The sequence below is a fragment of the Piliocolobus tephrosceles genome, chromosome 4 (assembly GCF_002776525.5).
Source record: "Piliocolobus tephrosceles isolate RC106 chromosome 4, ASM277652v3, whole genome shotgun sequence".
Lineage (NCBI taxonomy): Eukaryota > Metazoa > Chordata > Mammalia > Primates > Cercopithecidae > Piliocolobus > Piliocolobus tephrosceles.
Window position 1 is genome coordinate 158,242,527 of NC_045437.1, and position 25,004 is coordinate 158,267,530.

Consider the following 25,004-nt stretch of genomic DNA (forward strand, 5'->3'; position numbering starts at 1 on the left):
TATATCTTGTGCCAACCTCCTATTTCCTCCTGTGACTTAGAATGCTTTAACCATCTGGGAATGCAGCCCAGTCGGTCTGAGCCTCATTTTACCCAACCCCTATTCAAGATGGAGTTGCTCTGGTTGAAACACTTCTGACAGAAGAACCTTCCCATATTAGAAAAAAATATTGAGATGTGGTTTCGATATGAACACTAACATAGCCAAATGGATCCATTGTGATTTTATCACGCTATTTTCCTTATCTTAGACATTGTTTTTATGTCAGCAGCAGTGCAATGCTATTTCATGAGTTCCCAGTGAGGTTATATGACCATTCACATGTATCACCTTTCACTGATTGTAAACAAGGATAAAGTTGTACATCAGTAAATTCAGGTAACTTTGGAAAGGTGAATATAGATTTTAAGATATGGGAAATACTCTGAAGCATCATACAGTGCTAATTGAATAGTGAGTCTTATTTATGATATCAAATTTGCACATAGTATTTGGTTAGATAATTGGATTTAAGTTAATACACAGAAATCAGTAAGCTCAATATATGCAATAGCTTCCAGTTTGAACACATAAAAGTGAAACATTCATTTAAAATAGATATTAAAATGACAAAGTTGCCTATGCGTAAACTTAACAAAATCTATAAGTTTAGAACTTTAAAAGTCTTCTTAGACTGGGCATGGTGGCTCACGCCTGTAATCCCAGCACTTTGGGAGGCCGAGGCAGGCGGATCACGAGGTCAGGAGATCGAGACCATCCTGCCTAACACGGCGAAACCCTGTCTCTACTAAAAATACAGAAAATTAGCCGGGCGTGGTGGCAGATGCCTGTACTCCCAGCTGCTCAGGAGGCTGAAACAGGAGAATGGCGTGAAACTGGGAGGCGGAGCTTGTAGTGAGCCAAGATCGCGCCGCTGCATTCCAGCCTGGGCAACAGAGCGAGACTCCATCTCAAAAAAAAAAAAAAAATTCTTGTTAAGGGACGTAAGAGCATACCTTCACAAATGGAAAGGCAAAACATATTCTATGGCAGTAGTCAATGTTATAAAGTTGTCCAAAGTGCTTTGTAAAATAATGCTATCACAGAAACAGTGTTATCCTTATTTTTGTGTTTGGGGTGGGGGTAGTGTCTGGAACTAAATAGTGGATTCTAAGTTCAAATGGAAAAAAATTAGCAATGATTGGTTGGAAAACTCTGAAAAAGAAGGGCAGTGAGGATGAGCCAGTCCTATCACATTTGAAAATATACTTCACAGTCTCAGTATGTAAGACAGTGTGTTATTGACACATAAATAGGCAATAGGCTAATGGAACAAAATGGAGGATCAGAAATACATCCAAATACATGCAGGAATTTTGGTATATGATTAAGGCATCATCTTAAATGGTGTTGAGACAATTAAGCCATGTGGAAGAAAGATTAATTTGGACTCATATTATTACTACTTACTATTATATTATTTTAGAGATGGGGTCTTGCTATTTTATCCAGGCTGGTCTCAAACTCTTGGGCTCAAGCATGAGTCACTGTGCCCAGCCTTAATTTGGATTCATATCTTACAGTGTACATCAGGATGACACCAAGTATATCAAACATTTAAATATAAAAATATAGAACTATAACATTACAAAAGAAAAAATGAGGGAGTTCCTATATATCTGTGCAGTGAAAAAGGTATTCTAGGCTGGGTGCAGTGACTCACGCCTGTAAACCCAGCACTTTGGGAGGCCAAGATGGGTGAATCACTTGAGGCCAGGTGTTTGAGACCAGTCTCGCCAACATAGGAAGACCCCGTCTCTACAAAAAACATAAAAATTAGCTGGGTGTGGTGCTGAGTGTCTGTAGTCCCAGCAACTGGGAGACTGAGGCAGAAGAATTGCTTGAGTCCAGGAAGTGGGGGTTGCAGTGAGTCAGGATCACACTACTTCACTCTAGCCTAGGTGACAAAGCAAGGCCCTCTCCCCCGCCTGCCAAAAAAAAAAAAAGAAAAAGGCCAGATGCAGTGGCTCATGCCTGTAATCGCAGCACTTTGGGAGACTGAAAGGCTGAATCACATGAGGTCAGGAGTTCAAGATCAGCTTGACCAACATGGTGAAACCCCGTCTCTGCTAAAAAAAAAAGTACAATAATTAGCCGGGTGTGGTGGCACACGCCTGTAGTTTCATCTACTAGGGAGGCTGAGACACAGTAATTGCTTGATCACAGGAGGCAGAGGCTACAGTGAGCCAAGATTGCAGTCATGCCACTGCACTCCAGCCTGGGCAACAGAACGAGACTCTGTCTCAAGCAAAGATATTTCTAACTATGAGTTAAAATTCAGAAGCCATAAAGTAAAAGATTGACAAATTTGACAGCCTTTTTTTTTTTTAAACTTGCATGATAAAACAAAACAACACCATAAGGAAAGTTAAAAGACAAATGGCAACCTGGGAAAACACTTTGACAATATAAAATGCCAACTGTTAATATAAAGAGTTCCTAGAAATCAAGAACCACTCAGTAGATAATTGAGTGAAGGACAAGAGCAGAGTGTTGATATACAAATCGCTATTACACGTTTAATAAAATCTTACATTTATAAGATCCTCTCCCTTATCCATAATTAAGAAAATGAAAATCAAAACTGTATTGAAGCTGGGCGTGGTGACACATGCCAGTAGTCCCAGCTACTCAGGAGGCTGAGGTGGGAGGATCGCTTGAGCTCAGGAATTTGAGGCCAGCCTGGGCAATATAGTGAGAACTCATCTCTTAAAAATAACAGCAAGAAAACCTATACTGAGATTTCAGGTCTTTCCTTTTCTAATGACAAAAAATAATGCCTAATGATCTGAGGTGGAACAGTTTCATCCTGAAACCATATCCCCACTACACTACCCCAGTCTACAGAAAAATTGCCTTGCATTAAACTGGTGCCTGGTGCCAAAAAGGTTGGCAACCGCTGTTGAGCACTAGGGAATACAGGTGAATAAAAAAAGGCATAGTCCTTTTCCTCATAGAACTAACAATCTGACAGGAGAAAGAGACATTTAACAGATAATCACACAAATATGTGTAATGAAATGTATATTTCAAGTATGTCTAATGAAAGTAATAATGATAGCAGCAGCTAACTTACGTTAGCACTTACTACCTTTAAATATAAAGAGTAAATTATGTAAAACAGAAGAGTACTATCATTATTATTCCAATTTACAGATGAAGAGGTTAAAGGATGACAATGTTTTAGTGAATTGTCATAAAAGAACTTCATTTAGTCTAGTGAGATAAGAAAGTGATGTTTTAAGCTTAGACTATGGGGGAAAAATGTGTAGGCGTTAAGGTGAAAGAGGAAGCACTTGAGAGAGCTGGAAAGACATTCCAGGCTGAGGTAACCATGTATGTCCAGTCTCTGAAACAAAAGGCAGTTTGCTAGAGGAAGAAAAGGGGCATACTTCAGTTCTAGGACTAAAGCATAAAAACATGCCTAAAAGTGTGTACAAAAGGATGCACATACACACACATACTATTCTCCCATCAGCTCCTCAGCTGTTGTTTCTCTACTCCCTCCCATCTTGAAGTCGTGGCTTTTCTGAAACCAAACAGCAACAACTACAGTGGCAGATGGTCCTGTAATGGGGGTACAAGGTGCAGTCAACAACAATCCCTCATGTAAGCACAGGACTTCTATAAGCAGGAACTGTAGGAAAAAGGGTTCAGTTTCGTATTATTTTACCTTGTTATCTCAGATAAGTGGTGCCATACTTTATGTCTAACCCACGAAAACAAATACCTTCAAATTATGCAAAAAAAGTTATAAACATTACTGAAAAACACAACTGTCTTTCTCTAACTAGGTTATAATTTTTATTAAGTTTTTGAAACAATCACAAATAAGTTGCAAGTTCAATACAGAGAACTTTTGCTTTACTGAACGGAATGAGAGTAAACTGCCTACTTGGTAACCCATCAACTTTGAATATTCCAATGTGTATTTCCTTAAAACATGAACTTTCTTCTACATAACCACAATACAGCAAAAATTCAGGAAATCTTTGATATATTATAACCTCAGATCCCATTAAAACTTGACAAGTTGTCCACATAACATCCTGGAGAACAAAAGGATCCAGTTGAGAATCTTGCATTGCATTTATTTGTTGTATCTCTTTAGAGATAGATCCCTCATGTGCACAGTTCAGAATAGGATTCGAACTCCTATGAGGAACTAATGCTGAGGCTGATGTGACAGGAGGTGGAGTGCAGGCGGTAATGCTCACTTGCCCACTGCTCATCACCTGCCATGTGGCCCGGTTGCTAACAGGCCATGGACTGGCACTGGTCAGCAGCCACCCCCTGGCTTAGAACACATAGTACTTAAATACCTTTGTTGACTGATGAAATGGTGGTTTGTGATAGTGGATAAGTCAAGCTAACTGGGTTTAGATAACAGATTTACTAGCTCTTGTAACCTTGATGAAGTTATTTAACCTGTTTGAGTGTCACGTTTCTCATCTGTAAAATAGGGTTAATAATATCTACTATGCTCAGTATTAGAGAAAATGTACATTAAGGCCTGGCATTTTGTTGGTGATCAATAAGTAATAAGGTTATTAAGATGTGGCAAAGGAGACCCATAGTAAAAATACCCATACTTTTATCAAGTGTTGAAACATACATGGAAATATCTAGTGAAGTCCCTGACTTCAATTATGTTAGTCCCTCATTTTAACTGTTTTCTAATAACAGTTATATCTAGGTTGAATGCAGTGGCTCACACCTGTAATCCCAGCACTTTGGGAGGCCAAAGTGGGAGGATTACTTTAGCCCAGGAGTTTGACACCAGCCTGGGCAACGTGATGAGACCTTGTCTCTGCAAAAAGTAAAATTAGCTGGATGTGGTGGCATATGCCTGTAGACTCAGCTCTGTGGGGATAGCTAGGATACTATATTATATATAATATGTATTATATATGTGTATGTAAAATATATATATATATATACACACACACACAGACATTTCTTTAAGTGTTGTTAGGTAGGGTTTTTCTTCCCATTAAACAAGTAACGAACTAAGGTTTAGAGAGGTCAGTTAACTTTCTCAAGGATCCAGGTTTTGAACTCATATCTAGTTCTAAAGCTTTTATTATTTTTACTTTAAATTTTTGGTTAGAGATAATTGGAGACTACTACATGCAATTTTTAATGATGCCTTTGGTGATGTTGATAACTAGAAAACAATCAGTATTCAGTAAATTTGACTTTAGTCAGATTATTTGTTCTAAAAACCTGCCTGAGGTTTGTTAAATGGAAGAATGGACATACTGGTAACTGTGATAAAACAATGGAATACTTTTAGGAATATCACAGATGTTGGTGGATTGTAACTTTGGTAGTTGTGAGCAGTGAAAGATGTTGGGGAGGGAAAAGAGAAAGAGGAATAAAAAAAAGAAATACATTTTTCTTCCATACTAGACTGCACATTCATCTGGTCTTAAGTACATTCTCTCATTAAAAATTTAAATATTACCTGACTATATTCTCATTTCAATAGAATAAACATATGTATTTATGTATAGTTAAATCTAAAAGTCTCATTTGCATTTCTTCTTTCATCCCTGCATTTCTCCCCAGAAAAATAGGTAATTTTTTTATAACAATGTTACTTACATTTACTTGGGTTTATTATTATATTTCAATGAGTGAATAAGTATTTTTTAAATGGTCTCAGTTTTAATTTCTAATATGGGAAAATACTGATAATTGTAACCCATGTACACAAAAGACTCTTGGGATCCTCGATAACTTATAAGAACATTAAGGGTTGTTGTTTTGTTTGTTTGCTTTTTTTTTTTTTTTTTTTTTTTTTGGAGACAGAGTCTCACTCTGTCACCCAGGCTGGAGTGCTGTGGTGCAATCTCAGCTCACTGCAACCTTCGTCTCCCAGGTTCAAAAGATTCTTGTGCCTCAGCTTCCCAAGTAGCTGGAATTACAGGCATGTGCCACCACGCCCAGCTAATTTTTGTCTTTTTAGTAGAGATGGGGTTTCTCGCTGTTGGTCGGTCTGGTCTTGAACTCTTGGTCTCAGGTGATCCGCCTGCCTCAGCCTCCCAAAGTGCTGGGATTACAGGTGTGACCCACCGTGCCTGGCCCATAAAGGGGTTTTGAGACCAAATAATTTGAAAACTACTGCAATATATTATTACATCGGTATTAATGAACATCGTGTAGGCCATGGTAATCTAGAAAATTCTCAGGATGTAATAATGTTGGCCAGAAATAACAAACCCCACAGGTACTATTCTGGTTATAAGACAAAAAATAGAAAATAATACTGGAGAAAATATAGCAAAATGCAAATAGCCATATTAAGGTTGTATTATTTTGAGTTATTTCATTCTTGTTTTTTCCAAAGGTTTTTATACTTTGATGAAATTTGTATATGTTTAAAAATCTGTTAAAATATGAATGGAAATATTATCTGTATTTCAGAAACTCTGCAGTGATGCTCAAGTTAAAGTCTTTGGGAAATGCTGCCAACTGAAACCTGGAGGAGACAGTTCCTCCTCTTTAGATAGTTCTGTGACTTCATCTTCTGATATAAAAGACCAGTGTCTTAAGTACCAGGTAAGATCATTGATGTCATTTATTTATTAATTCATTTATAAATATTTTTGAACATCATCCAATGAACTGTGGAGATATAATAGCAATTAGTACTTATCTTCATAGAGCTTGCATTGAAGCTGGAGTGACAGATAAGTAAGTTTATGAACTTTGACAAATCTTAGAATAGGAGAAGTAGAGAGCTGTAGGTACAGGTTGCACGAGTATTTTCTCCTTATATTTCCCAATTCAGATTTAGATTGGGTTATCAGAATAATTTCTTGTTTTACATACTTTTTCATTATTTATGAAGATAAATACAAAATACCAATACAGTTTCAGTTGTATGAAATTAAAGTATGATTGGAAGTATACATAATACACAGTGTTATTTTTTTCAAAAGTAATGTGACTTCTTGTAAAACATGAAATTAAACGTATTAGTAAGTGTAATACATAGGAACTTCTCTAAATGTATTACATTTTGTGTAATATCAGTGTTTGGTCTCATGCTCAGCAAGTGTCGTCTGATGTAAATTTATTTGTGTCATTCAAGTTTGCATTAATCACAAATATTTTATACAGTATCAAAAATAGAATCTGGCTTTTTAGTTACTGGTAATGAAATGATTGTGTTCTGATAGAAACTGATCTTTGTACCTAATCCATGGGACAAGCTATGTGAAAAGAGTCTGAAATTACTAAACTCCAGATGGATTTACTGCACAGTTCCCCCGCCGCCTTCTATTCTACCTCCCCTTTAGGCATGATACCTTAACAAATCCATAATAGTACTGTGCCATACAACACCATCATGACTTACACCATTTTGCACAACTTTGAAAGTTTTGTGATTTTTAAAAAATTTAGCCATGTGAGCTGGGCACGGTGACTCATGCCTGTAATCCCAGCAGTTTGGTAGGCTGAGACAGGCAGATCACCTGACGTTGGGAGTTCGAGACCAGCCTGACCAACATGGAGAAACCCCATCTCTACTAAAAATATAAAAATGAGCATGGTGGCACATGCCTGTAATCCCAGCTACTCAGGAGGCTGGGGCGGGAGAATCGCTTGAACCTGGGAGGCGGATGTTGTGGTGAGCCAAGATTGCACCATTGTACTCCAGCCTGGACAACAAGAGTGAAACTCTGTCTCAAAAAAAAAAAAAAAAAAAAATTAGCCATGTGTGTAGTGTGAGCCTGTAGTCGCAGCTACTCAGGAGGCTGAGGTGGGAGGATTGCTTGAGCCCAGAAGTTCTAGGATATGGTGAGTTATGATCATGCCATAGCAACCCAGCCTGGGTGACAGAGTGAGACCTTGTCTCAAAAAAAAAATATGTATATAGGGTGGCTGGCAAGATGGCCAAATAGGAACAGCTCTGGTCTGTAGCTCCCAGCAAGATCAAAGCAGAAGGCAGGTGATTTCTGCATTTCCAACTGAGTGGAAACAAAGCTGCTGGAAAGTTAGAACTGGGCGGAGCTCATCGCAGCTCAGCAAAGCCACTGTAGCCAGACTGCCTCTCTAGATTCCTCCTGTCTGGGCAGGGCATCTCTGAAAGAAAGGCAACAGCCCCAGTCAGGGGCTTATAGATAGAACTCCCATCTCCCTGGGACACAGCACCTAGAGGAAGAGGTGACTCTGGGCGCAACCTCAGCAGACTTAAATGTTCCTGCCTGCTAGCTCTGAAGAGAACCGTGCATCTCCCAGCACAGCGTTCAAGCTCTGGTAAGGGACAGACTACCTCCTCAAGTGGGTCCCTGACCCCTATGACTCCTCACTGGGAGACACCTCCCAACAAGGGTCAACAGACATCTCATAGAGGAGAGCTCTGGCTGGCATGTGGCAGGTGCCCCGCTGGGATGAAGCTTCCAGAGGAAGGAACAGGCAGGAATCTTTGCTGTTCTGTGGCCTCCACTGGGGATACCCAGGCAAACAGGGTCTGGAGTGGACTTCCAGCAGACACCAGCAGACCTGCAGTAGAGGGGCCTGACTGGTAGAAGGAAAATTAACAAACAGAAAGAAATAGCATCAACATCAACAAAAAGGACATCCTCATGAAAACCCCATCTGAAGGTCACCAGCATCAAAGAACAAAGATAGATACATCCACAAAGATGAGGAAAAACCAGCATAAAAAGGCTGAAAATTCCAAACACCAGAATGCCTCTCCTCCTTAAAAGGATCACAACACCTTGCCAGCAAGGGAACAAAACTGGATGGAGGATGAGTTTGACAAGTTGACAGAAGTAAGCTTCAGAAGATAGGTAGAAACAAACTCCTCTGAGCTAAAGGAGCATCTTCTAACTCAATGCAAGAAAGCTGAGAACCTGGAAAAAAGGTCAGATAGATTGCTAACTGGAGTAACCAGTTTAGAGAAGAACATAAGTGACCTGATGGAGCTGAAAAACACAGCAGGAGAACTTCGTGAAGCATACACAAGCATCAATAGCTGAGTCAGTCAAGCGGGAGAAAGTATATCAGAGATTGAAGATCAACTTTATGAAATAAAAAGTGAAGACAAAATTAGAGAAAAAAGAATGAAAAGGAACAAACAAAGCCTCCAAGAAATATGGTACTATGTGAAAAGACCAAACCTACGTTTGATTGGTGTGCCTGAAAGTGACAGGGAGAATGGAACCAGGTTGGAAAACACTCTTCAGGATATTATCCAGGAGAACTTCCCCAACCTAGCAAGACAGGCCAACATTAAAATTCAGGAAATACAGAGAATGCCACAAAGATAGTGCTTGAGAAGAGCAACCCTAAGACACATAATTGTCAGATTCACCGAGATTGAAATGAAGGAAAAAATGTTAAGGGCAGCCAGAGAGAAAGTTTGGGTTATACACAAAGGGAAGCCCATCAGACTAACAGTGGATCTCTCTGCAGAAACTCTGAAGCCAGAAGAGAGTGAGGGGCCAATATTCAACATTATTAAAGAAAAGAATTTTCAACCCAGAATTTCATATCCAGCCAAACTAAGCTTCATAAGCGAAGGAGAAATAAAATTCTTTCCAGATGAGCAAATGCTGAGAGATTTTGTCACCACCAGGCCTGCTTCCTGAAGGAAGCACTAAATATGGAAAGGAAAAAACAGTACCAGCCACTGCAAAAACATAAGAAATTGTAAACACTGTTGACACTAAGAAGAAACGGCATCAGCAATGCATCATAATGACAGGATCAAATTCACACATAACAATATTAACCTTAAATATAAATGGACTAAATGCCCCCATTAAAAGACACAGACTGGCAAATTGGATAACGAGTCAAGACCCATCAGTGTGCTGTATTCAGGAGACCCATCTCATGTGCAAAGACACATATAGGCTCAAAATAAAAGGAAGGAGAAATATTTACCAAGCAAATGGAAAGCAAAAAAAAAAAAAAAAAAAAAAAGCAGGGGTTGCAATCCTAGTCTCTGATAAAACAGACTTTAAACCAGCGAAGATTAAAAAAAAAAAAAAAAGACAAGGGCATTACATAATGGTAAAGGGATCAATGCAACAATAGGGATCGGTGCAACAAGAAGAGCTAACTATTGTAAATATATATGCATCCAGTACAAGAGCACCCAGATTCATAAAGCAAGTTCTTAGAGACCTACAAAGAAACTGAGACTCCCACACAATAATAGTGGGAGACTTTAACACTTGACTGTCAATTAACAAGGAAGTTCAGGACTTGAACTCAGCTCTGGACCAAGCGGACCTAATAGACATCTACAGAACTCTCCACCTCAAATCAACAGAATATACATTCTTCTCAGCAACACATCACACTTATTCTAAAATAGACCACATAATTGGCAGTAAAACACTTGCCAGCGAATGCAAAAGAACGGAAATCATAACAAACAGTCTCTCAGACCACAGTGCAATCAAATTAGATCTCAGGATTAAGAAACTCACTCAAACCACACAACTACTTAGAAACTGAACGACCTGCTCCTGAATGACTACTGGGTAAATAACAAACTGAAGTCAGAAATAAATAAGTTTGAACAAAGACACACCGTACCAGAATCTCTGGGACTCAGCTAAAGCAGTGTTTAGAGGGAAGTCTATACCACTAAATGCCCACAGGAGAAAGTGGGAAAGATCAAAAATTGACACTCTAACATCATAATTAAAAGAACTAGAGAAGAAAAAGCAAATTCAAAAGCTAGCAGAAGACAAGAAATAACTAAGATCAGAGCAGAACTGAAGGAGATAGGGACAGGAAAAACCCTTTAAAAAAATCAATGAAACTAGGAGCTGGTTGTTTGAAAAGATTAACAACATAGATAGACCACTAGCCAGACTAATAAAGAGGAAAAGAGAGAAGAATCAAATAGACACAATAAGAAATGATAAAGGGGATATCACCACTGATTCCACAGAAATACAAACTTCCATCATAGAATACAATAAACACCTTTACGCAAATAAACTAGAAAATCTAGAAGAAATGGATAAATTCCTGGACACATACACCCTCCCCAGACTAAACCAGGGAGAAGTCAAATCCCTGAATAGACTAATAGCAAGTTCTGAAATTGAGGCAGTAATTAATAGCCTACCAAGCAAAAAAGGTCCAGAACCAGATGAATTCATAGCCGAATTCTATCAGAGGTACAAAGAGGAGCTGGAGCTGGTACCATTCCTTCTGAAACTATTCCAATCAACAGAAAAAGAGGAAATCCTCTGTAACTAATTTTATGAGACCAGCATCATCCTGATACCAAAACCTGTCAGAGACACAACAGAAAAAGAAAATTTCAGGCGAGTATCCTGATGAACATCAATGGGAAAATCCACAATAAAATACTGGCAAAACAAATCCAGCAGCACATCCAAAAGCCTATCCACCACAATCAATTTGGCTTCATCCTTGGGATGCAAGGCTGGTTCAACGTATGCAAATCAATAAACGTAATCCATCACATGAATGAACAGAACCAATGACAGAAATCACATGATTATCTCAATAGATGCAGAAAAGGCCTTCGATAAAATTCAACACCCTAGCATGCTAAAAACTCTCAATAAACTAGGTATTGATGGAGCATATCTCAAAATATGTTCCATCAATACCTATTTATGACAAACCATAACCAGCATCATCCCGAATGGACAAACGCTGGAAGCATTCACTTTGAAAACCAGCACAAGATAAGGATGCCCTTTCTCACCACTCCTATTCAACATAGTATTGGAAATTCTGGCCAGGGCAATCAGGCAAGAGAAAGAAATAAAGCATATTCAGATAGGAAGAGAGGAAGTCAAATTGTCCCTGTTTGCAGATGATATGATCGTATATTCAGAAAACCCGATCGTCTCAGTCCAAAATCTCCTTAAGCTGATAAGCAACTTCAGTAAAGTCTCAGGATACAAAATCAATGTGCAAAAATCACAAGCATTCCTATACACCAATAATAGACAAACAGAGAGCCAAATCATGAGTGAACTCCCATTCACAATTACTACAAAGAGAATAAAGTACCTAGAAATCCAGCTTTCAAGGGATGTGAAGGACCTCTTCAAGGAGAACTACAAACCACTGCTCAAGGAAAAAAGAGAGGATACAAACAAATGGAAAAACATTTCATGCTTATGGATAGGAAGAATCAGTATCATGAAAATGGCCATCATGCCTATACTAATTCATAGATTCAATGCTGTCCCCATCAATCTACCATCGACTTTCTTCACAGAATTAGAAAATCTACTTTAAATTTCATATGGAACCAAGAAAGAGCCTGTATAGCCAAGAAAATCCTAAGCAAAAAGAACAAAGCTGGAGGCATCACGCTACCTGACTTCAAACTATACTACAAGGCTAAAGTAACCAAAACAGCATTGTACTGGTACCAAAATAGATACATAGATCAATGGAACAGAACAGAGGCCTCAGAAATAACTCCACACATCAACAACCATCTGATCTTCGACAAACCTGACAAAAACAATAAATGGTGTTGGGGAAAACTTACTAGCCTTATGCAGAAAACTGAAACTGGATCCCTTCCTTACACCTTATACAAAAATTAACTCAAGATGGATTAAAGACTTAAACGTAAGACCGAAAACCATAAAAACCCTAGAAGAAAACCTAGGCAATACCATTCAGGACATAGGCATGGGCAAAGACTCTGACTAAAACACCAAAAGCAATGGCAACAAAAGCCAAAATTGACAAATGAGATCTAATTAAAGAGCTTCTGCACAGCAAAAGAAAGTATCATCAGAGTCAACAGGCAACCTGCAGAATGGGAGAAAACTTTTGCAATCTATCCATCTGACAAAGGGCTAATATCCAGAATCTACAAGGAACTTAAACAAATTTACAAGAAACAAACAACGCTATCAAAAAGTGGATGAAGGATACAAACGGACACTTCTCAAAAGAAGACATTTATACAGCCGGCAAACATGAAAAAAAGCTCATTATCACTGGTCATTAGAGAAATGCAAATCAAAACCATAATGAGATAAGCAAGGCAATCATTAAAAAGGCAGGAAACAACAGATGCTGGAGAGGATGTGGAGAAATAGGAACCCTTTTACACTGTTGGTGGGAGTGTAAATTAGTTCTACCATTATGGAAGACAGTGTGGCAATTCCTCAAGGATCTAGATCCAGAAATACCATTTGACCCAGCAATCCCATTACTGGGTATATACCCAAAGGATTATAAATCATTCTAGTATAGAGACACATGGGTACGTATGTTTATTGCAGCACATTTACAATAGCAAAGACTTGGAACCAACCCAGATGTCCATCAGTGATAGACTGGATAAAGAATATGTGGCACATATACGCTATGGAATACTGTGCAGCCATAAAAAAGGATGAGTTCATGTCCTTTGCAGGGATATGGATGAAGCTGGAAACCATCATTTTCAGCAAACTAACACAAGAACAGAAAACCAACATCGCATGTTCTCGCTCATAAGTGGGAGCTGATCAATGAAAGCACATGGACATGGAGGGGAACATCACACACTGGGGCCTGTTGGGGGTTGGGGGGGCTAGAGGAGGAATAGCATTAGGAAAAATACCTAATGTAGATGACAGGTTGATGGATGCAGTAAACCACCATGGCACATGTATACCTATTTAACAAACCTGCACGTTCTGCACATGTATCCCAGAACTAAGAAGCATAATAATAATTTTTTTAAAATGTATATAATTTCAGGTAAGTGGAACATATTCTTTGAGTTACACAGGGTTTAACAGATTATTAGGTTTCAGGAATGAGTACTTAGACCTTTTAAATAAGGCATTTTTAAAAAGGCAATAATGATAATAGCATCCTTTTAATTATAAGTTTCGTTGTAGATTATGTCGCATTAAAGTACATAGCTTGCCAGCCACATTCATGGTAACTATTTAATATATGTTAGAACAGACAAAGAGAACCTTAATAGTAAACTATATGGTGTCATAAAATTTACATAGCAATTAATATTTTTACTATATTTTGCTTTCTGGGGATTATTTTATTTGTGTAATAGTAAGATCTATAAATGCCTTGGTATTTAAATTTGTATAGCTTGCTTAGTACAAGAAATAATGAATTCAGTCAAAATAACAATGGAGTTAGACACATTATGGAGCTTGTAAGGGAAGACTGCCATGTCTGTCATTAGCCAGAAGTAATTTAGGTTGCCAAGTAATACTGGCATTGATTTTTTTAAAAAAGCTATTTTATCATTAAAAAAATTACTCAACTCCATTTCTGAAATGTTCTCAGTACCCAGGCCTCTGTGTCTTACAATAAAAATTTGATCTTAACCAAATCTCAAGAATAAATTAGTTGCTTTCTATATTAGTAACCTAGGTATGACAGAAATGACTTTTTTATTAAAAATTAACTTTGTGGGCCAGGCGCGGTGGCTCATGCCTATAATCCCAGCACTTTGGGAGGTCAAGGTGGGCAGATCACAAGGGCAAGAGATCGTTATCATCCTGGCCAAAATGGTGAAACCCCGTCTCTACTAAAAATACAAAAATTAGCTGGGTGTGGTGGCGTGCACATGTTGTCCCAGCTACTCTGGAAGCTGAGGCAGGAGAATTACTTGAAACCCGGGAGGCGGAGGTTGCAGTGAGCCGAGATCGTGCCGTTGCAATCCAGCCTGGGAGACAAGAGCAAGACTCCATCTCAAATAATAATAATAATAATAATAATAATAATAATAATAATAATAATAATAATGTTTGTGCTCTTATTAGACCAAAATTAAGAGTATAGCTCTGAGAAGGAAAAAAAAAAACATGTAAATGAACATATATGAAACTGATATAAAAATAGCCATGTATTAAAAAAATGTGTTGCTATTTGAAGGTGTCTTCTAAAGAAAGGTACAAGTATTTAAACATAGGGATTGTCTTAACCCTAATAATAGGACAATTTAAGATAGGTAGTAAACAGACAAAGGAGTAAAAGAGTCACATGATAAAATGAAAAACAGTGTGCAGCTGTATATCCTGGTCTCCAGTTGTAAAATGGGGATTCTCTTCACTTTATGGTTATTAGAATTTTCCTAAATATTTTAGAAACCATTAATTTTTTTATTGTATATAATTGCATCAGAGGATGGTATTGGGACACTCTCTAAACAGTGGCTTAAACAAATTAGGGATTGTGTTCCTGACATGATAACCCTAAAAATGTACTATCTAGGTATGATACTGGGCTTCAAGATACCCTCAGAGACCATGGTTCCCTTATCTTTCTACTTGGAGTTAATGTGTACTTGTTGCCTTGTTGTTATAATATGACATCTCCATCTGTAGTGACTTCCATTTACATCTTACTGACCAGGGCTGTGTCAAATGCATGTAAATGAGTACTGAAAATTGCTACTTCAACCATAACACTAACCTTTTAATTATAAAAATTATTCTAAATCTCCTATCTTCAAGTGAGCCTGTGAAATGAAATTTTTTTCAGTTGTGCACATTAGTTCCCTAAAACAAACTGGACTTCAAAAAATGAGGAAGAATTAGAGAACAGATACTTGGTAGGTAAATAGTGATATTTGCCATGATATCTAAATAGTATCCCAATGGATAAGTTCAATCTTTAACTGTTGTCTGACTCCTGTGAAGACAAAGAATAATGAAAGAGAATAACTTTTTTATCAGGAGGTTCTTTGGAAACAAGACATTCTAATGTTTCGAGGAAGTCTTGCTCTGTCACCCAGGCTGGAGTGCAGTGGCCCGATCTCCACTCACTACAACTACTACAACTTCTGCCTCCTGGGCTCAAGCAATTCTCCTGCCTCAGCCTCTCGAGTAGCTGGGATTACAGGCGTGCACCACCACGCCCAGCTAATTTTTTGTATTTTTAGCAGAGACGGGGTTTCACCATGTTGGCCAGGCTGGTCTCAAACTCCTGACCTCGTGATCCTTTCGCCTCGGCCTCCCAAAATGCTGGGATTACAAGCGTGAGCCACCGTGCCCAGCCTCAAGGAAGTCTTAAAAAAAAAAATTGTGGTAAGAACATGAGATCTACCCTCTTAAATTTTTAAATGTACAAGGAATTGTTGTCTATATGTACACTGTAGATCTCTAGAGGTTATTCAAATTGTTTGAAATTTAATGCCATTGATTAGTTACCCCCCTGCCACAGTCCCTGGTAACTCCACATTTCCCCCTTACCCCAGCCCCTGGTAACTACCATTCTACTCTTTGATTCTGTAAATTTGGCTATTTTAAATACCTCATATAAGTGGAGTATTTATCTTATCATGCAGTATTTATCTTTTTGTGACTGGCTTATTTCATTTAGCCTAACATCCTTAAGATTAATCTGTGTTGTTGCATGTTGCAGAATTTTCTTCTTTTTAAAAACTGAATAGTGTTTCATTCTATGTATTTATTATATTTCATTTATCTCTTCATCTGTCAATGGACATTTAGGGTTATTTTCACATCTTGGCTATTGTGAATAGTGTTGTAATGAACATAGGAGTGCTAACATCTCTTTGAGATCCTGATTTTAATTATTTTGGAAAAATGCCCAGAAGTGGAATTGCCAGATCACATGGTAGTTCTATTTTTAATTTTTGGAGGACTTGCCATGTTGTTTTCCATAAGTACAGTACCATTTTGCATTCCTACAACAGTGTGCAAGGGCTCCAGTTTTGCCACATCCTCACCACTTGTTGTCTTTGCTTTTTTGATTATAGCCAACCTGACAGGTTTTGTGGTTTTGATATACATTTCTCTGATTAGAAATGTTGAGCATTTCTCCTGTATCAGTTGATCATTTGTATGAATGACCATTTCTTTGGAGAACATTTGAACATTTCTTTGGAGAAATGTTTATTCAAGACCTTAATTGCATTATTAGTTTTTACTATAGAGTTGTAGGGGTTTCTGGTACATTTTGAAGCTGAATCCCTTATCAGATAGGTGATTTGCAAGTATTTTTTCCCATTCCGTATTTTATCTTTTCGCCCTCTTGATTATTTTCTTTGCTGTGCAGAAACAGTTTAGTTTGACGTAGTCCCACTTGTCTGTTTTTGCTTTTGTTACCTGTGCTTTGGCTGTCATATCTGTGAAATTATTGCTAAGACCAATGTCATCAAGCTTTTCTCCTATTTTCTTCTGGGAGTTTTACAGTTTCAGGTCATACGTGTAAGCATTTAATCCATTTTGAGTTGATTTTGTGCATGATACAGGACACCAGTTTTATTCTTTTGCATGTGGATATCCAGTTTTCCCAGAAGCATTTGTTGAAGAGACTATCCTGTCCCCATTGTGTATTCTTAGCACACTTCTTGAAGATCAGTTGACTGTATACATGTAGCTTTATTTCTGGTCTCTTTGTTCTGTTCCATTGGTTTATATGTCTGTCTTAATGTCATTACCTTACTGTTTTCACTACTGTAGCTTTGTAGTATAATTTGAAATCAGGAAGTGTAATGCCCGCCAGCTTTGTTCTTTTTCAAGGTTGATTTGGCTCATTGTGGTCTTCTGTGGTTTCATAAGAATTTTAATATGTTTTTCTGTTTTTATAAAAAATGCCATTAGGATTTTCATAGGCATAGTATTGAAACTGTAGATCGCAGATATGTCTTTACAGAAGTACAAAATAGATATAAATTGCCCTATTTATGGATGCTTCTTTTATACAACGGGAGTAGTAAAAATTATTCTGCCTATTATTTGAATTTCACTTATTATCTATCCTGAAGAAACATTGCATATGCATAAGATGTGGTTAAGAATGCCTACTTGTGCATTATTGATAATAGCAAAAATCTGGAAGTGACCTAAATGCCCGTGAATAAAGGGAACTGGTCTGACAAACGGTGGTATTTTCATGCAATAAAATATTGTACAGCTCTTAAAAGGAATTAGTCACATTTATGTGTAACAACATGGTTACATCAAGAAGACATTTTAAAATGAAGAAAATCAAGTTACAGAACAGCGTATACAGTGTAGAATTACAATTATTAATGTAGAATAACTATATAAAAAGGATTTTAATAAAAATCAATATATGAAATAGTCATAAGCTTTTAATTAACACAGTTTGTTAATGTGTGGTTATTGTTTAGGGTTCTCGATGCTCTTCTGATGCCAATATGCTTGGAGAGATGATGTTTGGCTCAGTAGCAATGAGCTACAAAGGATCCACCCTAAAAATTCATCAGATTCGGTGAGAAATTTTCTGATTTTTTTTTTTAACGAGTCCATTTTTAGGTATTTGGTTTTTTTTAGAGAGAATTTTATATCTTCACTGAGATTGAGCTTGTCATACTCCATTTAAAATGTTCTCTGGTTTTAATGCTACCATTGGCAACTATGCTGTGAAACCTCTGTGACTGACTTACACATTTTTATTTATAATAACTCCAAAAGGCCATTGTGTTTTAGTTTTGGTCTCTCTCTTTCTCTTTTTCTTCATAGTTCCCCTCCACAGCTCATGCTTAGCAAAGTGTTTACTGCTCGGACTGGCAGCAGTATTTGTGGAAGTCTCAATACGTAAGTGCTTATGGATACACGGGGAATTGTATTACTTTAGATGTACAAAGTATGAAAACTAACAAACTGCTTTTAGCACTGAGCACAAGTTCAGATTTTCTATCTTTCCTTAAGTTTAAAAGTTCATGGAGGCCAGATTTCACTCTCAATTGAGTTTAGTTGAGAAACAGGAGATGTGGTTTCTGTTTCTGTGAACTGCTAGAAGCGGTATCTGGAAGTAGAATGTTGAATGGATTTCCGTCTTAGGTCAACATGCTGATTTTCAGTTTTGCGGTACCACACTGAGTTTCCTGAGTTACCACAATCTGTAGGGTTGGTGCTCTTCAATTTTCAGATCCCCTATGAAATTAACCCTACAGACAGGACTGACCTAGGTCAGCCATATTGATATTACGCATAATATATACACTATATAATGATAGCCACCAGGGTATTACAAGCTATTAATGCAAAGATTGGAATAGTGAAGCTGAAACAAAGGCAGGCCTGGTGTCAGGATCATGGGCCATGTGCCAGAACCTAGCAAATTACTGGGGCTAAGGTTAGGCAGTAAAAGACCCCAGAGAGAGATTTTGCAGGTGCCATATCAGAGCAAGACTCATTGGCTAGTCAGAGCCCCTGGGGATAACCCAAGGTCAAAGGCAGCAAGGAAACTACTCCAGATTACAGAAATTCTGTACGGCCCCCATCAATTGTTAATGCCTTAAAAATACCTGTTTGGAAGAGTTTTATTAGCTAAGTTTCTAATACCTGTAACTCTTTGGAAGGAAAATAGGAGGTAGTCTTTTTCTTTTTTTTTTTTTTGAAATGGAGCCTTACTGTGTCACCAGGCTAGAGTACAGTGGCGCGATCTCAGCTCACTGCAGCCTCTGCCTCTCGGGTTCAAGCGATTCTCCTGACTCAGCCTCCAGGGTAGGTGGGACTACAGGTGCAGGCCACCATGCCCGGCTAATTTTGTATTTTTAGTAGAGACAGAGTTTTACTATGTTGGCCAGGCAGGTCTCGAACTCCTGACCTCAAATGATCCGCCCGCCTCGGCCTCCCAAAGTGCTGGGATTACTGGCGTGAGCCATTACGCCCAGCTATGGGAGATACCCTTTAAAATATTATGGATGCTTTCAAATATCTTGAAGCCAAAAATACTGATTTTTAAAAGTCGAAATTAGAGACCTACTAAAGCAGAAATTAAAGATTCCGTGTTGGAATCACTGATGTTAGCCATAATCACCTGAGTTTTTTCACCTTTTCTAAGTTCTGATGATTCCTAAAATCTCTAGAAAGGATATTTTGCACTAAAAGCATAAAGTACTTTTATTTTTGTTATCCTGACAGAGTCACTAAAAGAAGTCATATAGGTTATTTGTAATATATTAGACTAAAGATAGTTTTTGGATATTTGCCTAATGATTTATTCTCCTCTTCTTCCTCCTAGCTTCCACCTCTCCATAACAGATAATTAGAAAATATTTTTAGGTCTAAAATATGAGGGGAAACCTTGTTTATAATCTAAATCAGGTTCAGTAACTTCTTCTTTAAAGATCCAGATAGTAAATATTTTTGGCTTTGTGAGCCAGACAATGGGTTATAGTTTCTCAGCTCTGCTGTTGCAGCATCAAAGCATTCATACAGTTTATAAATGAATGGGCATGGCTGTGTTCCAATAAAACTTTATTTACAAAAAGAGGCAGCAGACTAGATCTGGCACTTAGGCTATAGTTTACCAACCTCTGATTTAAATGATTATGTTAGTTAATTTGTAATGCTAATAGGAAGAAACCGTTTTTGCGCTTAAAATTTCATCAGGATGTCCAAAGAATTGCCCTTAAACCATAAAATGAATTTGGAATTAATTTTTTTCTCACCCTCCATAGGCTACAAGATAGTCTTGAATTCATCAATCAGGACAACAATACATTAAAGGCTGATAATAACACAGTTATTAATGGACTGCTTGGAAATATAGGTAAATGGTTCCTTTGATTTTATAAGTTTAAAAAATATTAACAGTGTAACAAGTGTTTTTTGAAGTTATTCCTTAATAATGCAGATCTGTCATGATAACAAAGAATTTCAAATACTGTAAGTGGAAGAGCCTTTTAAATTGCCAGTATGCATAACATTTATTTGGAAAACATATTTTTCATATATTTGAACACAGTATTTATTTTGTATCTGATAAAGAGACTGCTTTAGATATATCTAATTTGTCTTCATTGTTTTTCATTGTTAAATTTGAAGCATCTTTGAAAGGTGTCAGTGATAAGAAAAGCCCTTTGTAGTTCTTTTGGCTATTTCAGCTGAGGAAGACTATTACACCTTCTTCCTTCTGTCTTCCCTAACCATAAAAGTCATTTTAAAATGATGCTTGTTTTTGTGACCTGTAATTCAGATGAGCAGATGTTCAAATTTGATGTTTCTTAAAAGATTTATTAGAGTAACAATTCATTTAGTACTTTGGTTAGCTGATTGTTGTTATTTAAGTACTACATTTTAAAGTGACAGACTTTCTAAAATTTCTGGTCATTTTTTCTAGACAGCTCAAGTGAACTGCTGCTGTATTGTGATATTTCTGGTGCATAAAAAGCTATATAGTAGCCAAGGGAATGGGATAGCAATTAGAATAGTATTAATATTTCTCTCATTTTCTGTTTAATAAGAACTTTTATTCATAATTAATTTAAATAAATATTTGTTATATATTAGTAGAAAACAATTTTTTCTTCCAACTTGAACTGTATGACATCCTATTATTTATTTTTTATAATTTGTGTTTATTCAAATGAGCAATCGCTTATAAAACACCTATTACTGTGCGCTAGTCATAGTGTTAGGCATATACTTTATAGTGTGTGTGTTATAGAAAAATAGAAGTTCTGCTTTTTCTTAACTCGCTTGATTACTTCATTTTTTTAAATAAAGGAAAAATGTGACAAAGAATGAAATCTTTTTTCTTTATAGTTTGATACTTTTCAAAGCTCAAGGGACTTGTTGAAAGTAATTATGGGTTTTTGTTTGTTTTTGATTTTTGAGATGGAGTCTCACTCTGTCACCCAGGCTGGAGTGCAGTGGTGTGATCTTAGCTCACTGCAACCTGTGCCTCCCGGGTTCAAGCGATCCTCCTGCCTCAGCCTCCCAAGTAACTGGGACTGCAGGCACGTGCCATCACATCCGGCTAATTTTTGTATTTTTGGTAGAGACAGGTTTTGCTGTGTTGGCCAGGATGTTCTCGAACTCCTGACTGCAAGTGATCCACCCGCCTCAGCCTCCCAAAGACCTGGGATTACAGGTGTGAGCCCCCGTGCCCGAGCCAAAAGGAATTCATTTTAATTACACAAATCCATTATTACTTATAAAGGTAAATTATACTATAGAGGTTAGATCTTGTCCTCTCTTTTAATGTAGAGTAGAAAATCCATTTTACATACTACTGACTTTAAATAATGAGCAACATTTGCACTCTTTTGATTGTCAGTCAAGGATTTTTTAGCATGTCTACCATTTCTTACTTTCTTTCAATTTCCAATCAATCAATCAATCGATAAGTATGTGGTGAGCACCTGTAATATGCCAAACACTCTGTTAGGCCCTGAAGATACAGTGGTGAACCAGACACAGTTCCTGCCTCAATGGATTTATAGTTAGTAGAAGTCAGAAAAGTAATACAACAATTACAGTATACTATAGTAAATTCTTAGACAGGGTTAAGAGCAGGGTGTGATTAAAATAAGGAGAAGCACTCAGTTCAGTCCTGGAGAGTCAAGGAAGGCTTCCTTGAGGACATGAGGCCTAAGCTTGAAGGATTAGCCAGATGGCTAGGGAAATAAATGTTCTGTGAAGAAGCAATAGTATGTACACAGACCTAGGGGCAAAAGATCAGAGAGTGTGGAAAGAATGTGAATAAATCAGTATGTATGGAGCACAGAGTAGGGGTAAAGTAAACGAAAAAGAAAGAATGGAGCAAAAGCTAGATCACAAAACGCACTGTAGGCCACACTGAGGAATTTAGAGTTAATGCTTGGTTTAGTGTAGTTGGGCACCAGTGCAGATATGTTGCTTCGGGTCCTTTACCTGTTTTTTTTAACAGGTGCCAAAGACAGAGTTAAACATGCAACAGTTGTGTTAGGGGAAATGACTATGTAAAGGAAAATGAGGAAAATGCTGGGAAAGGCTGAGCGACCCATCGAATTGTGATGTAAGTCTGACCATGAATGAAGGAGAGAGGGATAGAGTGTTGACTGGAAGTATCTCAAGCCAGCTATACAGTTCAAGGGAGGTTTGGCAAGGCCCTGGGAATTATTTGAGTCAAAGTTGGTTGTCAGAAGTGTCCCATGTCTCCCGAAAATGGGCCTGCCTTAGTATACCTACTGTGTTCAACCATTGGCTGGGAGCAGCCTATCAGCTATGTGTCCTTGCACAAATGTGCCAGTGGATTTCAGCAGGGGTTCTTAATCAACATAGTCTTTATAGTTGGAGATCTCTGAGATACATTCTCGAGGCCACCAGGGAGGAATTTTCGAAATATAACAACACAATCAAATTACGTTTGTATCTGTAGAAGAGTATTCTAACTGCAGTAGGAATGGATTCAGGTAAGCAAGTGGTCTTGAGAAAAGGCCCATATTAGAAGGCTACTCAGGGTACTCCAAATGACAGATAATGGTACCTACAGTAAATTAGTGTCGGTGGGGATAGTTGTTGAGAAATTCACTAAGGGACATAGAGTGGACCAGATTAGCTAATTAGAAGAGGTGAGGCAAAAGGAAGAATCAAGTTTGGCACTTTGCTGGCTGTTTAATTGCGTGGATATTGGTGCTCTTCACTAAGGGGAATAGAAGAAACCAGAGTTGATGATTTTAGGTTTAGGCATGTTCAATTGGAAGTACTGGAATATCCAAGTGAAGAAATCCATTGTTGTTAGCTACTTAGATAGGTATATTGTAGGGTATTCTCTTTAACATAAAAATGGATGAGTGTTTAATAATTTAAAAATAATAGAAGTTGACCAGTTAGCCGTATCTTCTGGGGATTTGAGAATCATCAGGACATAAATTATAACTGAAAGCACGGGAATGGAGGATGACCTAGGAAATGTAAAGAATGAGAAGAAAAGAGTGTTGAAGATGGAACCCTGGGGAATGCTGGCTTTAAGAAGGGGTACGAGGCCGGTCACGGTGGCTCATGCCTGTAATCCCAGCACTTTGGGAGGCTGAGGTGCGCGGATCACGAGGTTGGGAGATCGACACCATCCTGGCTAACACAGTGAAATCCCGTCTCTACTAAAAATACAAAAAAATTAGCCGGACGTGGTGGCTCCTGTAGTCCCAGCTACTCGGGAGGCTGAGGCAGGAGAATAGCGTGAACCTGGGAGGCAGAGCTTGCAGTGAGCCGAGATCACACCACTGCACTCCAGCCAGAGCGAGACTCCGTCTCAAAAAAAAAAAAAAAAAGGGTAGGAGAAGAGAAGCACACAAACAGACTGAGACTGAGGGGGAAAAATACAGAGAGTGTGTTACATGGGAAAAAAGTTTACAGTGTAATATAATCAGCATCAGTTACTGCTTATAAGGTAATATAAGAGAATATGTACTAAATTAAGCAACAGGAAGGCTTTTGGTGGCCTAGACGAGCAGTTTCAGTGGGGAGAATAGACGTCAGAATTGGGATGACTCAGAGTTTGGACTTTTGTCCAAGATGCAAGCAGTGATTCTCAAACTTTTTGGTTTTAGGAGCCCTTTACACACTTAGAAATTACCGAGGACTGCAGAGAACTTTTGTTTATGTGGATTACAACTATTGATAAATTGTTAGAAATTACAACAAAAAATTGAAGAATATTTAGTAAATCCTTGAAAAATTACACTAATACCCCCGTTCATGTTATTACAGGCCTCCAAAAAATTAGTAAGAAGAGTGGCATTGTTTTACATTTTTATAAGTCTCCTTAATTTCTGGATGAGGATACAGCTAAATTCTCATATCTGCATCTGTATTCAGTCTTTTGTGATATGTTATTTTCATTGAAGTGTATCAAGAAAATCTGTCTCACACAGATGTGTAGTTGGAAAATGGAGGACTTCACAGACCCCCTGAAAGTTTCGGGGACCCCATGGGTCCTTGGATGACATTTTGAGAACTGCTGAATTGCTGTAGGATTAGATATATGGAGGGTGGTGGAAGAGACTTGACTATGTTTAAGTGTTGACAGAAAAAGGAAATTATAAGGATCATGAAATTAAAGACTAGAAGTAATAATTGATAGAAGGAGGTTTTTGAAGAAGAATGGGGGATTGGGGTCCTAGCTGACTTAAAGTTAACTTTGGAAGGGAAGGAGGAACTTAGGATTTTTAATAAGTCCCTAGCACATTGTAAGACTTGAATAACATGACTACTTAGGCAGGAAGGAGGCAAGGATGGGTGAGAGAGTAAGTT

The 25,004-nt window shown here is 37.9% G+C and overlaps 1 protein-coding gene across 2 annotated transcripts in view; it reads left to right on the plus strand.

Annotated features, from left to right (window-relative positions):
* The window catches only part of FNIP1 (folliculin interacting protein 1), a 155,056-nt gene that overhangs the window by 60,252 nt on the left and 69,800 nt on the right, over nt 1-25,004 (plus strand). For both annotated transcript variants that reach the window (XM_023196726.2, XM_023196727.3), the window contains exons 3-6: nt 6,469-6,603; nt 18,149-18,249; nt 18,501-18,575; nt 20,447-20,538. In XM_023196726.2, the coding sequence (XP_023052494.1) occupies nt 6,469-6,603; nt 18,149-18,249; nt 18,501-18,575; nt 20,447-20,538 (403 nt within the window). The remainder of the gene's footprint in view (nt 1-6,468; nt 6,604-18,148; nt 18,250-18,500; nt 18,576-20,446; nt 20,539-25,004) is intronic.